A 12,407-nucleotide genomic window follows, 5' to 3' on the forward strand; every position below is an offset into this window, starting at 1 on the left:
TAGCCTGCAGATGAAAGAGGAGCTTCGGAGGCAGGCAATCAGTAATTACCACCTTTAATTAGAGAAAAGAAAAAAAGTAGGTGGGATCTAATTTCACAGCCAGACGGACGGCGGGAGGAAGGCTGCGGGCGGCCGTCACAGCCAGACGGATTTAAGCTCATTTCTGCCCCAGACTCAAGCAAACAACAGTAAATTACACAAGTGACTTACAGAAAGGCTTGGAAGCTTCCAGGAGTATTAGGAAATCATGTTATAGAATTAAAAACCTCAGTTATTATTTAACAGCGGTCATTCGGTCCATTCAGCTTACAGTGCCCTAAATGCTCATAACTGTGGAAATACTGAATGTGTCACCTGCTTCAAATGATGAAGCACCACTTTGATAAGCTGTAACTGGTCCTTCATGAACTTTCTATGCAGTTCTGAGCAGTGGGTAATATCTCCTGTATCAAGACAAAGTCCAGGAGAGTCAGTATTTTTAGAGAACAAATGTCTTCCTACAGTACATGTCTGTGGAGAGACGTCCTGACAGCCGAGCCACGGCTGCGAGACGTTAAACCAAAACAAGCTGCAGGACGCCGTACAGCTCTGTGGGATTATCACATCAAGTGACCCCTTTCATGAAAAAGGAGTCATGTGAGACATTTTTGATGTCAGAGTACTGATTATAGCTGCTTCAAGAAACACAGATATAATCTTTGGTGTGGTAACAATCAGTACCCTTTAAAATGTAGAGGATCCATCTGGATGGTTTAATTATCAAATAAGGAATTTGTGCAAATAAAACGTCCATTTCAAATAAATATTGCCATGTAACATAAGGCATTTTAATTTTGCACAAACCCTACAGTCTTGGACTGTTTTAAGGGGAAACATTGCATTTTATATTTAGGATTGAAACCATATCTTACCCGTGTTTCAATAGGTAAAGTTAAGAAAACAAGCAGACCAGATTTTCAGTTTTTGTACAGTTTTATTCTTCATTTTTCAGAGTTGTTTCAAAAAATCAGAATGACTTATAAACAGATAAATTATGGCTCTGATACACTGGGGAGTGAAGACTTCATCGACCATCTCATTCGGGACTGAACTAAGTCCCCTTTTAGACCTCGGACTGTACCAAGTCTGAATCCCCCTTGAAGCTGCTCAGAGGACTGTGTCCTGGCTGCTGATGGTCACTTACAGTAACATGATTATCGTTTTTTTTTTACCAAAGTAGCTCTGTGTGGGGGGTTCAGAGGAGGACACACGGACACAGTGGCAACAGTTTCAGGCAGTTTAAACACGTTTAATGTTTTTACAGCTTTGATCCTCCGTACTGCAGCCAGCGTGAACAGCTGCGACCTTCAGTGCCTTGCAACCGTTCACACTGGTTGTTGCAGGGTTCAAACTGTACTTTCAATGTTCAATGTGTTCTGCGGTGTTGCAACGATTACTTGATTACAAAAAATAATCAATTAATAGTTTACTTTTTAAAGCAGACGTGCCAATCATTCTGCTTTACCTCATATCATTGTAAACTGAATATCGTTGGGTTTGGAGTGTTGGTCGCACAAACAGAGATGAATCAATTAAGAAAGAAAGTAAACAGCAGCTTAATCAATAATCAAGATAATTGTTAGCTGCAGCCAAAAAATATTCACTGTTGCCACAAAATGTTGCCATATATTGTTGCCATCAGACTGGTACTAAAGGAGTCTTGCACCTTTGAAACAGTTTAAGGCCAGAGGTACATTAACACTAGATTAAAAAAACAATAAAAACAACTAAAAGCAGAAATCATGTTGATTGTTCTGAATAGATGTTTTGGAAATGTTTGGTTGATATTTACATTGCAGGTTTTTTCATTTTAGGATTAAATGTAGAGCGAGCAACCGTGGCTGTTGATGGAAACTTTGGCTCTTGCTCGGTTACAGGATGTTTGTTATCAACAAGAAAAAGATATCCAGCAGAAAGAAAATCCAAAACAAATACTCAAAATCTTGGTACCAGAATCAAAAACAGGTGATCAATTATAAAAAACAGTGAGTCCGTTAACAAAGGCTGAAACATTGTTGTCGTGTTTTTTTTCTCTCTTTTCACGTAAAATATACACCTTATGTTCAGAGGGTTCCCGGGGCTCCAGCAGTCCACCAGGCAGAAAAAAACAACAACATTGTACCGTCGCAGCATTTATTTGTCCCATTCTTCTGAAAATAGGACAAAGATACGATCCGTTCTATCGTACACAAGCATCCTTCATGTATCGTCACTTCTATGTTTCAGCATTATCACAACTCACGTATTATTTTTTTCTCCACGTTAAACGTACCGTATAAAAAAGGTTGACATGCACATTCTCTCCCTCACAGTCTCAGCGTCGCCCGCAGACGGTGAAGTCCCAGAGCCGCAGATGGATTTTGGGTAAACCAGCCCAGTTTTTTTTTTTATGTCTTAGCAAACCATGGATAAGTAAGTTTGTACCTTTGTACGTACCTTATCAACATTTCTACAAGTTGCATATTAATACGAGCCGACTTGCTGCTAGGTGAGAGATAACAGTTCAACATCAAGGTATTTTTTTCATCCGTGTTTGTGGCAACAGAACCAGGTATTTTAAGCCAAACCCTGACCAACTAGTTTATGTCACAACATAACACTGAAAATTAGACAGAAAGACACGCAAAGTTTCAACATAAACGTAAATTATCAGCATTTATTCCGTCAATTTTTTCCTCGTCACATACAGACTTGGACATTGCGTTCAGATTTCCTGACCTGACTTTGGATTTGTGCGTGCAGAAAATCTGCTTTTGCTTAAATCTAACTTTTTGAAACCATACTAGCTTTAAAGGAGGACATGAGTGTTGTTTGGAGTTGGAGCTTTCAAAAACTGGTTCACAAGTCGTCCTGGAAAGACATCATGGAGCCAAAGTGGCTGAAAATCTCCCAAACACGGTCCATCTACGGCTCTGGGCTCGATTTTCTTTTCATAATTAATATTAATAATCTCTAACTCACAACTCACACTGCAGACACGACAACGTACCAAACCTCACCTGCTCCGTGTCAAAACCTACAGAAGGTAACGCTACAATCAACTTAATCAATATCTCGACACCCCACCGTGACCAAAACACACACACACACACACACACACACACACACACAGACACACAGAGTGATAAACTGAAAATCAACAAATGCACTTTTTGATAGAGGACGATGAAATAAGTCAGACTGAAACCCACAAATGCGAAATAGGAAGCTAGGACCTTAAAACACACACACAAATGCGCGCACACACACACACACGCACACACACACACACACACACACACACACACACACACACACACACAGTCTGCAGCAGAGGGTGGTCCGGAGCTTTAACAGAAAAACGTAGAAAACAATCAAAAATTGATTTTAAAAAACAAACTCCCATGAGTCTTTGGGCTCTGTTGTAACACTCTCTTCATCTCATATTAGCGATGACATCACTTGATCACAGATCGACCGATGATGTCATACAGTCAGCCCCCGATCTTCCTGTCTGAGTCCAGTGGAGTGTTGAAAAAGAAGTTACAGGAAGAAACTGCCTTTCTTTCTCCCTGTGAGGGTGAGGCTGGGGGTGAGGCTGGGGGTGAGGGTGGGGGTGGGGTGGGAGGGAGGTCAAGCGTGGGGTCAAAGGTCACAGGATGAAGGAGCAGGCAGTGGAGGATACAAAAACGAAGAAGAAACGAAAACGAAGAAGGGAGAGAAAAACTGTAGGCCCTTCAAAGGGTTTTGTAACCCAGCCAGAAGCCATCAGTGCCCTCCCATCTACTGGAAATAAAATTAAAAAAGAGAAGAAAGAAAAGAGAGAGAGGATGGAGGGATGAGAGAGAGAGAGAGAGGGAGAGAAAGGGGAGAGAGAGAGAGATTGACAGACAAAATAATGAGTGCAAAGCTAGCGGTTGTTCTTGGCAGCCTCCTTGGCAGCCACAATGAGAGGAGTCAGACTGGAGAGAGGCTTCGCCATCTTCAGGAACTGATGCTGAGAGAGGAGAAGGAAGAGAGGAAGAGAGGAAGAGAGGAGAAAGAGGGAGGAGGGGAGGAAGAAAGGAGGAAAGGGGGAGAGCAGAGGAAGACAGGATAGAAGGGGGAGAGAGGAATAGAGTGAAGAGGAGGGTAACAGAGGAAGAGAGGAAGAGGAGGAGAGAAGAGGAGGGTAACAGAGGAAGAGAGGAAGAGGAGGAGATAAGAGGAGGGGAGCGAGAGGGCCAGGGAGGAGAAGAGAAGATGGGAGAGGAAGAGGAGAAACAGGGAGGAGAAAGGAAAGCAAAGGCAGTGTGGTGGAAGGAGTAAAGGAAGGATTGAGGTGGAGGAAAGAAAGAAAAAATATTTTAGATTACTTTGCAAAAACAGACAAAACAACACTACAACAAACAATACACTCACTTCAGTATACATTTGTATTCATAATGTTAGTGTTCAATCATGGTGTCCTACAACACTTCACATGTGATAATGTTTACTGTCTTCAGTCTGTAAACACAATTCACTGTTTGTGTACACATTAATGGACCGTACAGTATCTGAGTTTATATATTCATTATTATTATTCATATTCTGTTGTGTAATGAACTTGTGTAAGCCTCACTGCAGAGGACTCACCACGTAGACACACTCCAATAAAGTGAATTACGTCTTAAACAAGTCTCAGTTTCACCTTGGAGCTCTGAGTCATCGTACAGTTACACAACTCATGTTGCTGCTCAGTTACACCTCCACCTCCACATCTCGACACCCACACCACTGCCTGTCTGTCTTTCTGTCTGTGAGAGGACAGCTGAACCTCAAAGAAACACCTAGCGGGGATCTAACTTTTATTTCTCAGACCACCTCTGAAAGCCGCTCGAGACAGACTGAGTATTTATTGTTTGTCGAGTGTGAAAGGATTTTCATACCATTTGTGTCGTCACCAACCCAAAACAATAAGAAGACATCAGATACAGTATAAAGATAAGAGACGCAAGATGTTATGAATTTAAAAATGGGTCTGTCTCTTTATCAGTAGGAGGTACTAAAGTACGTATTTGAGGTACTTGTAATAGACTTCAGTATTTCAGTGTATTGTATGTACACAGTGTACTGTACCTGCAGCAGCTCTTTGGCCGAGCCTCTCTTCTCCACGTCCATCTCCAGACATCTGTTCAGGAAGTCTCTGAACGTCGTCGTCAGTTTCTCTGGGTTCTGCAGCTCCGGCGTCCCATTGGTTGCTATGAGATACAGCGCCTAAGCAACAAACACGAGCAACATGTTTGTCAACATCCCGTGGAGCCCACGTACAGTAAGTACTCAAACACATCTCATAAGCACTATGTGCAGCGGAGTTACTTTGGTGCCATCCAGTGGTGGTTTTAAGAATGACACTGAGGCAGCTATTCAGTGTTCAGGACTTAAGGTACTGTGGATATTTACAGAGAAACACTGCTATTATAATACGCACAGTCCTAAAGATTCACAATTTCTCCTTCTGTTCGAGGAAAAATACGTTTTAAAGATGAACACTTTAGGAGTAGTTCTGTTGGGAAAGTTTACCCAAGTCCAAGTTTTATGTGAGATGTTTCCTCGCTCTTTCTTTTGTTGTCCACTACTCTAAAATATCTCCTTCTCTGCTCAGAGCCTGATAGGTGAAAGGTGATAGGTGAAAGGAGAGAGCACCCGAGCTGATTCGAGGCTTCATGTCCATAAAGACAGAGACGCAGAATGGAGAGCCCGACCAACACGAAGCCTTTTGTTATGTTCGAGTTATTTTGATTTGTGTAGGTTTCCCATAGTAACTTTGTAGTGGCAGATGTAATAAATGCATTTGTGGTATTTAATGTCAAACTGTTTCTGATCATATTCAGAGGAATAAAAATGCTGTGCTCATCAGTTCTCTTTAGCCTTCAGTAAATGCACTCGCAGAAACTCACCCTGAGAGGATTTTCATTCAGGTAAGGCGGCTCCCCCTCCACCATCTCGATGGCCATGATGCCCAGGGACCAGATGTCCACTTTGGGGCCGTAGGCTTTACGGGTCACGACCTCTGGAGCCATCCAGTACGGAGTCCCGACCATGGTGCTGCGTTTACTCTGCTCTGGAGTGATCTGAGCGCAGAACCCAAAGTCAGCTGGGAGGAGGACAGAGGACAGAGTCAGCCATGTGATCACAATGTTCACATGAACACATCGATATTGTTTGAATCAAGCCTTGACATGATGTTTCACAAATCTACTGTAACAATATAAAGACGCAGGTAAATGCCATTAACTATAACATGTCATCATCTACTGACAGTCAAAGATACATCTTAAACACAGATAAGTGGCACAACTATCATCATTTACATTTAAGAGGACAACAACCATTGTACTTTCATTCAGGAGTAAGTAAAGGAAGCCATTGTGTGGATAAAATATAATTTCCTGGAGTGTAACACAGTATAAAGTCATATATATGAGTCATGTGACTATTATCTCTCACATACTAACAGGAAAAATGAAATCTGCGCTTTAATGAATCCATCAAAACATTTTCACAGCATCTGTAAATGTTGCTCTGACCTCCATCGAACATCGCTGAAAAAACACTCTGTTGAACATAACTGCTGATGCCTGATGGAAACATTTCCTCTATGGTCACTGACATCACAGTGAATAGACTAAACTTCAATACAGGTTCAGTGTCAGAGCTCCCTCTGCTGGTCCAACAGCTACAAAGCAAGAAGACATGCTAAAACATTACAGTAACTAAAGTAGTGTTAAATACAATGAATGAATAATCGACAGAATTAAACAGAGTGCTGCAGGACTGAGTTAAAACCCAGAAATGAGTTAACATTTCTGCATGTCTGGTTCCCTCGTCTGGAGGCTAATCTTTATTTTTTGTATTTTTAGATAAATGCCTGAAATAAAGTCTGTGATTTACACAACCTTTAAAGATTTTCATGTTTTGTTCTAGGATATAATGTCAGTCAATACCTAAAAAAAAGCAGTCTTAAAAAAGGTAGTTGCTAACAAGTAACTAATGTATTTTCATACAGTTTTGCCATAATCATTTCTAGTCTGCCTTTGACTCTGTCTTTCTGTGTTACTCTGCCTTCTTTTATTATTTTTTAAAATTGTTTTTCTGTAAAGCAGTCTGTAACAAAGTTTTGAAAGGTGCTATATAAATAAAGTTGAGTTGAGTTGAATGAGGCTACAGAGGTTGTTGGAGAGGTTGAACGTCATCGCGCCAAGAACAGAGACTCATCTACTCACTCGTCTCTCTTTACAGCCTCGTTGTGTTTATACTTGTAGATTTATCAATAAGTGTGTTAAGTATAGTGTAGTGGGAAGGTGGTGGTGATGTTGAATTCATGCGATCGCAGTGTTGTTTGTTTATAGTCTAAAATTAGCCTTTTACTTATGATGATTGTATTAAGTTTCAAAAACCATAAAATTGGTGTTCATCTGTGAGGATTATCTTGCTGAACAACACGTGTAAGTATCACAAACTTCTGTTAGCCACAGAGCTTATTCAAATTCAATTCCAACAAAAAAATCACATAGGCTTTTTGTCGAGCGAACCAGGGGGGTGCTAACTGCTAGGTTAGCCTACAAAAATACGTCATCCCTGCAGCACTCTACGACACGATGTCAGCTGATGTGGACTGACTGAGTTTGACGGAGCCGTCCATGCCCAGCAGGATGTTGTCGCTCTTGATGTCTCGATGGATGACCTGGTTCGAGTGGAGGAACTCCAACGCCTGGAGACACTGGAGAGAGATAGAGACAGAGAGACAAAAAATTAATGACAGAGAGACAGAAAGACAGACAGAGAGAGAGAGAGAGAAAATCCATTCTTCTTAACTTGGTCCAGCAGAACATTACACATCTTTATGACACTCATGAACGTCTCCACATCATTAATCAGACTGTAATAATCATAAACAACTTTTAGTCGAGCTTTCACCGTCCTGACAAGGGACGAAGCCACAAAATATTATTCTGGGCTCTTCTCTCTAAACTTATACATGGACGTCTTCACACAATGCTGAGTAAATGGGTGCAGTGTGATGAAGCTTTGAGAGCTGATGTTATCACAATAACGATACTTTTTAATTATTGTCCCCTTATTGCATCCTCCTGGGTATCTAAATATCTCAGTGTAAGATGATAGCAACTGAATGAAGCCAAATTTTACTATCATCAGTTTTTGCCTTTACCTCTTCCTCTCTGGATGTAAAAGGTTACGTTATGTTTCTTGTTTCATAGATATCCCTTGATAATGAAAAGAAATAGACTGTGGCTCAATCTATGAGGCTTGAGAGACTATATATGTGGAGCAGGATACTCTTTTAATTATTTTTTTATACTTGGCTCTGTAGCACTCAACACCACCTGCTCCTTTAAAACACCATCGGCTCCTTTAAAGCCAACAAAGTAAGTGTCTGTTTTTCTGGGACATCCCAAACTCTGAATAATCCATGAACTTTAGGAGATTATCCAGGTCCAGAGAGAGCGAGAGAGAGACTGAGATGCTGTCAGAGTGAATGTTTCATGTCTTACCTCTCTGCACACAGCAGCTATCTGAGCTTCATCCATGCAGGTTTCTGTTACGACATCAGTTAACGAACCTCCAGCCAGGTACTCCATCACCACCCACAGCTCATCACCCACCAGGTAACTATGGAAACAAGACATCAACATATGCAGGTATTATGTTAATGACACGACTAGTATTTGAAACTCGTTTTGTCAGACAAAATGTTTGAGAATCAGAGGGGACTCACTATATTTAACTAAAATAAAATATATATAATTTAAGAGTATTTTGTGAGTTACTGCTCACATTTTTAAATGTGATTATTCATTTCAACAGTTTGTCAGTTTTATTGGTCAGCCTTTCTGCTAAAAGAACAATATGTAATTTCTGCCACTAGGGGTCTCTCAATCAAAACAAAATAAAAGACGTTTGCCAAATGTTGTGTGGGGAGGGCCGGTCAGAGACAGAAACAGAACAGCTGCTCAGAGCCGGCCAGTTCTGTCGGGTGTTTCTGTTCTGTAACGTTGACTGCTGACTGGAGCTGGAGGGGAAATGTGCTTTACTTCATGAACGTAACGTTACAGGAGAGAGAACCAGAGTCTGTGCTGAGTGCTGAGTTCACTCAGAGATGACCTTTAATTTAAACACACAGACAACCTTGGTTTGTGCCTTGCTCACTAGCTTATGGCTAATGTACAGTAAAATTGGGAATGGGGGAAACACAACGCTGGCTGTTTTCATTATTCAGTTTAGTGCTTCATGGACCACATTTATTCCCCATTTAACTTCGGAATAATGAACAAAATATGAAATAAATAAATGGAGATAAATACAAAAAGTAATTGATGATTTTGAGAGAGCGTTCTTTCGTTAATCCTCTAAAACACACACACACACAACAGCACACACACAGACACACACACACACACACACACACACACACACACACACACACACACACAGTAAATCAGAGACGGTGAAAATGTTGTTTCCATGGGGATGACAACTTTACAGTCTTGCATGTGCTCCTCAATGTCTCTGACGACAAACAGGTAACTACGGAAACCAGACACCCGCCCCCCTCCTACATGTCCAGTGGGTTGGCATGGCAACAGCCACACTGAACTGGATGGCCTCTCATCACGGTTGAGTCGTAACATGTTTCCAGGGAAAGTTTGGGAACTTCACATTTTGGCTCGTTTTACAGCAGATTGTGTTTTTGTTTCACATTTCTGCTGCAGTCATTTTTCATTTTAGTCAGAACAGCAACATTAACAGAAGGATCTCAGCTGAGTGGGAACCTGCCAAAACTAAATATAATCCTCAAACTTTTAGCAGCAATCTACAGGAAGGTTTTTTTTTCTGCTGACAGAGCTGTTCAAATGTTTCCCCCCCGCCCGTGTATCCTGAGTACTGATGAATACACACACCGGTCACCTGTCAACCAATCACTGTAGACATAGTGAGTAGGTTCACTCATGAAATACGATGTCATCCATAGCAACAGGGTCAACCCCACCTCCTGAACAGAAATGACAACATGACATTCCAACTTATTTGCTGAAAAACCAAAAAAGTTTGGAGAGGTGAATTTCACTTTGATTTGTCCTAAAACTGAGGAGATTTCCACGTACCGTTACTTACTGGGACAGTGTCAGACCTAAACACAGTTTTTAGTGTATAATGTGCAGTTGTCATGTTAGAAATAAACTGTAAGCATTTAGAGTGGTAAAATTATTATATCATTAATTTACACACTTGGTCATTTCCTTCCAGCCTTGATAACCATCGTCATGGTTTTCTCTGACTGGGGTTTGAGGTTTTGTCGAGCCAGCTCACACAAAGAAAGACATATTTATGCTATGGTGGCCAAGTGTGTGTGTGTGTGTGTGTGTGTGTGTGTGTGTCTAACCTGTCCAGGTAGTTGACTATGTTGGGGTTCTTATTTTCCCTCATCACCAGAATCTCATTGATGATCAGCTCCTTCTTCGGCTGCTGCTGCAGGTTCATCTGTTTAATGGCGACCTGAGACAAAATACCAATATTTGACTTTTCACAGAAGCTCGGACTCAGATTCAAGCAAATAAATCACACTGAATTGAAAGAAAGCGAGGCTGGAGAAAATGGGGAAAGGTACAATAAAAGAAAGACGGAGGTTTATTAGAAGAAAAGATAATGTGACAGAGAATAAATGAAGACAAGAGGATGAAAAAGACAATGGTAAGAAACTGAAGACAGACGACAGACAGGCAGACGGAGAAGCGGTGTGGAGGGAAATATCTAAATCAAATGGCAGTAAAAGGTTGTTAGGCAGCGCAGCCTGACAGACATTCAAAACTGAGCCCACAGACTAATCCTCAGAGAGTGAAACTGAGGAGGATTAGCTGTCAGACGAGCTGAGCTCCTTTAAAATTAACCTCGAAGTCAAAGTTATTGAAGACAGACGTAAATCCAGTTTCTTTTCTCAGTGTGGAAACTCACTGTTCTCTTCCATCAAGTCTCTGTGCCTCTCTTCTTTACTTCGTTTTACCTGAATAACGACTGACACCCTGGATGAACCTACCTTCCTCTAACTCTACCATCTTTCCTAACCGCTCTTCACTGAATGCTTTCAGTTTGAACTTTATTTCCCCCGAGATTTGCAATTTAAACCATTTCGTCTTTCTTAGCTTTGGAAATTGATTTTAAATCCACTTCTGTATCATGATTTAACTTCATTTTACTTTAAAGTTGCTATTCTGTTCTGGCCTTTCAGCTCACAATCAAACAGGCTGAACACTTTGTACAGAGTCTTCTTTATCGTCCGAGTGAACTTTATTTCTCCTCTACTTCCTCTTTGACTTCAGGATGTTTAAGTTGATTCCTTCTCGACCTTTCAGAGTTTATTAAGTTTATTTGTTAATTAATTTTGAGTAAAAAAACAAACAAATAAAAAACAGGTATTATCTTTACAAAGCACTCTTAAAATCAACAATTTGATGCCACTTCTTTGTGAATTTAAATCCATAATCAGGAACTATTCGGCTTCTATCTGTGAGTTGTTTTTAATCTATTTTGTATACTTTATGGCATTTTAAACTGAAACGTGTTCCTCATTGTTAATGAGGGCCTGCCTTCAATGATCTTCAGATCTCTATCTGGTGTTTCTGGTGATTTTGGTTGAAGAGACGTCCAACATGGCGGCACTACGGGCGCTTGCTGTAGCCTCATCAATTATGTTATCTGATGTGTTTTTAGATAGGAATATTTTTGATATTTATTCATGTCTCTGTTTGTCTGTCTGTGTCTGTTAAATTAAGTCCTGAATGTCGAAGTTTAAATAAAAGGTATTAATAATAATTCATGTTTTCCTGTGTTGGTTAATTCATCATGGATCTTCAGAAGAGTTGAAAGCACAATATTTGATTTGTGAGATTTTTTATATATTCATGTATGCATGAATGGATGGATGGATGTGTTTTTTGTGAATTATGTGTTGGGTGGATTGGCTAAAACATTCTCGGTCCTCAGACGATGAATCCTACGGACTTTGTCGATCAGTGTGTATGTGCGCTGGAGGCTTCAAGTATTCACTTCACACTTGTGTTTGCTGAATATTCGACCAGGATTGGCTTCAAAACTATATGTGATGTCACAAATCATGCTCGTTAGGCCCACGCTTTGACAGTAGAAGGCCGTCTCACATTCATTGCTCAGACTCTGCACATACATATTTTGTGTACAGCCTCAGAGAGCTGCTAGCATGTAGACTCTTGTTGTAACTATTATTCTCCAGTTTTACCAGCATGTCTTCTTAGCACTATTAGCACTCCCTTTGTAACCAATTGGTGAGGCTAGCTGTAAACTGAAGGAGGATCAAGAAGAGAGAATTGTAT

At 40.7% G+C, this 12,407-nt stretch overlaps 1 protein-coding gene across 3 annotated transcripts in view; it reads right to left on the reverse strand.

The window, feature by feature from the left end:
- Positions 1-959: 959 nt before the first annotated feature.
- pak1 (p21 protein (Cdc42/Rac)-activated kinase 1) overlaps positions 960-12,407 on the reverse strand; it is a 60,471-nt gene continuing 49,023 nt past the window's right edge. For all 3 annotated transcript variants that reach the window (XM_084350092.1, XM_084350090.1, XM_084350091.1), the window contains 6 exons: positions 10,445-10,557; positions 8,556-8,673; positions 7,663-7,762; positions 5,940-6,136; positions 5,119-5,256; positions 960-4,015 (listed from right to left, as the gene is read on the reverse strand). In XM_084350092.1, the coding sequence (XP_084206218.1) occupies positions 3,929-4,015; positions 5,119-5,256; positions 5,940-6,136; positions 7,663-7,762; positions 8,556-8,673; positions 10,445-10,557 (753 nt within the window). In that variant the 3' untranslated portion in view covers positions 960-3,928. The remainder of the gene's footprint in view (positions 4,016-5,118; positions 5,257-5,939; positions 6,137-7,662; positions 7,763-8,555; positions 8,674-10,444; positions 10,558-12,407) is intronic.

Source organism: Pagrus pagrus, assembly GCF_965226575.1.
Source record: "Pagrus pagrus genome assembly, chromosome: 4".
Taxonomy (NCBI): domain Eukaryota; kingdom Metazoa; phylum Chordata; class Actinopteri; order Spariformes; family Sparidae; genus Pagrus; species Pagrus pagrus.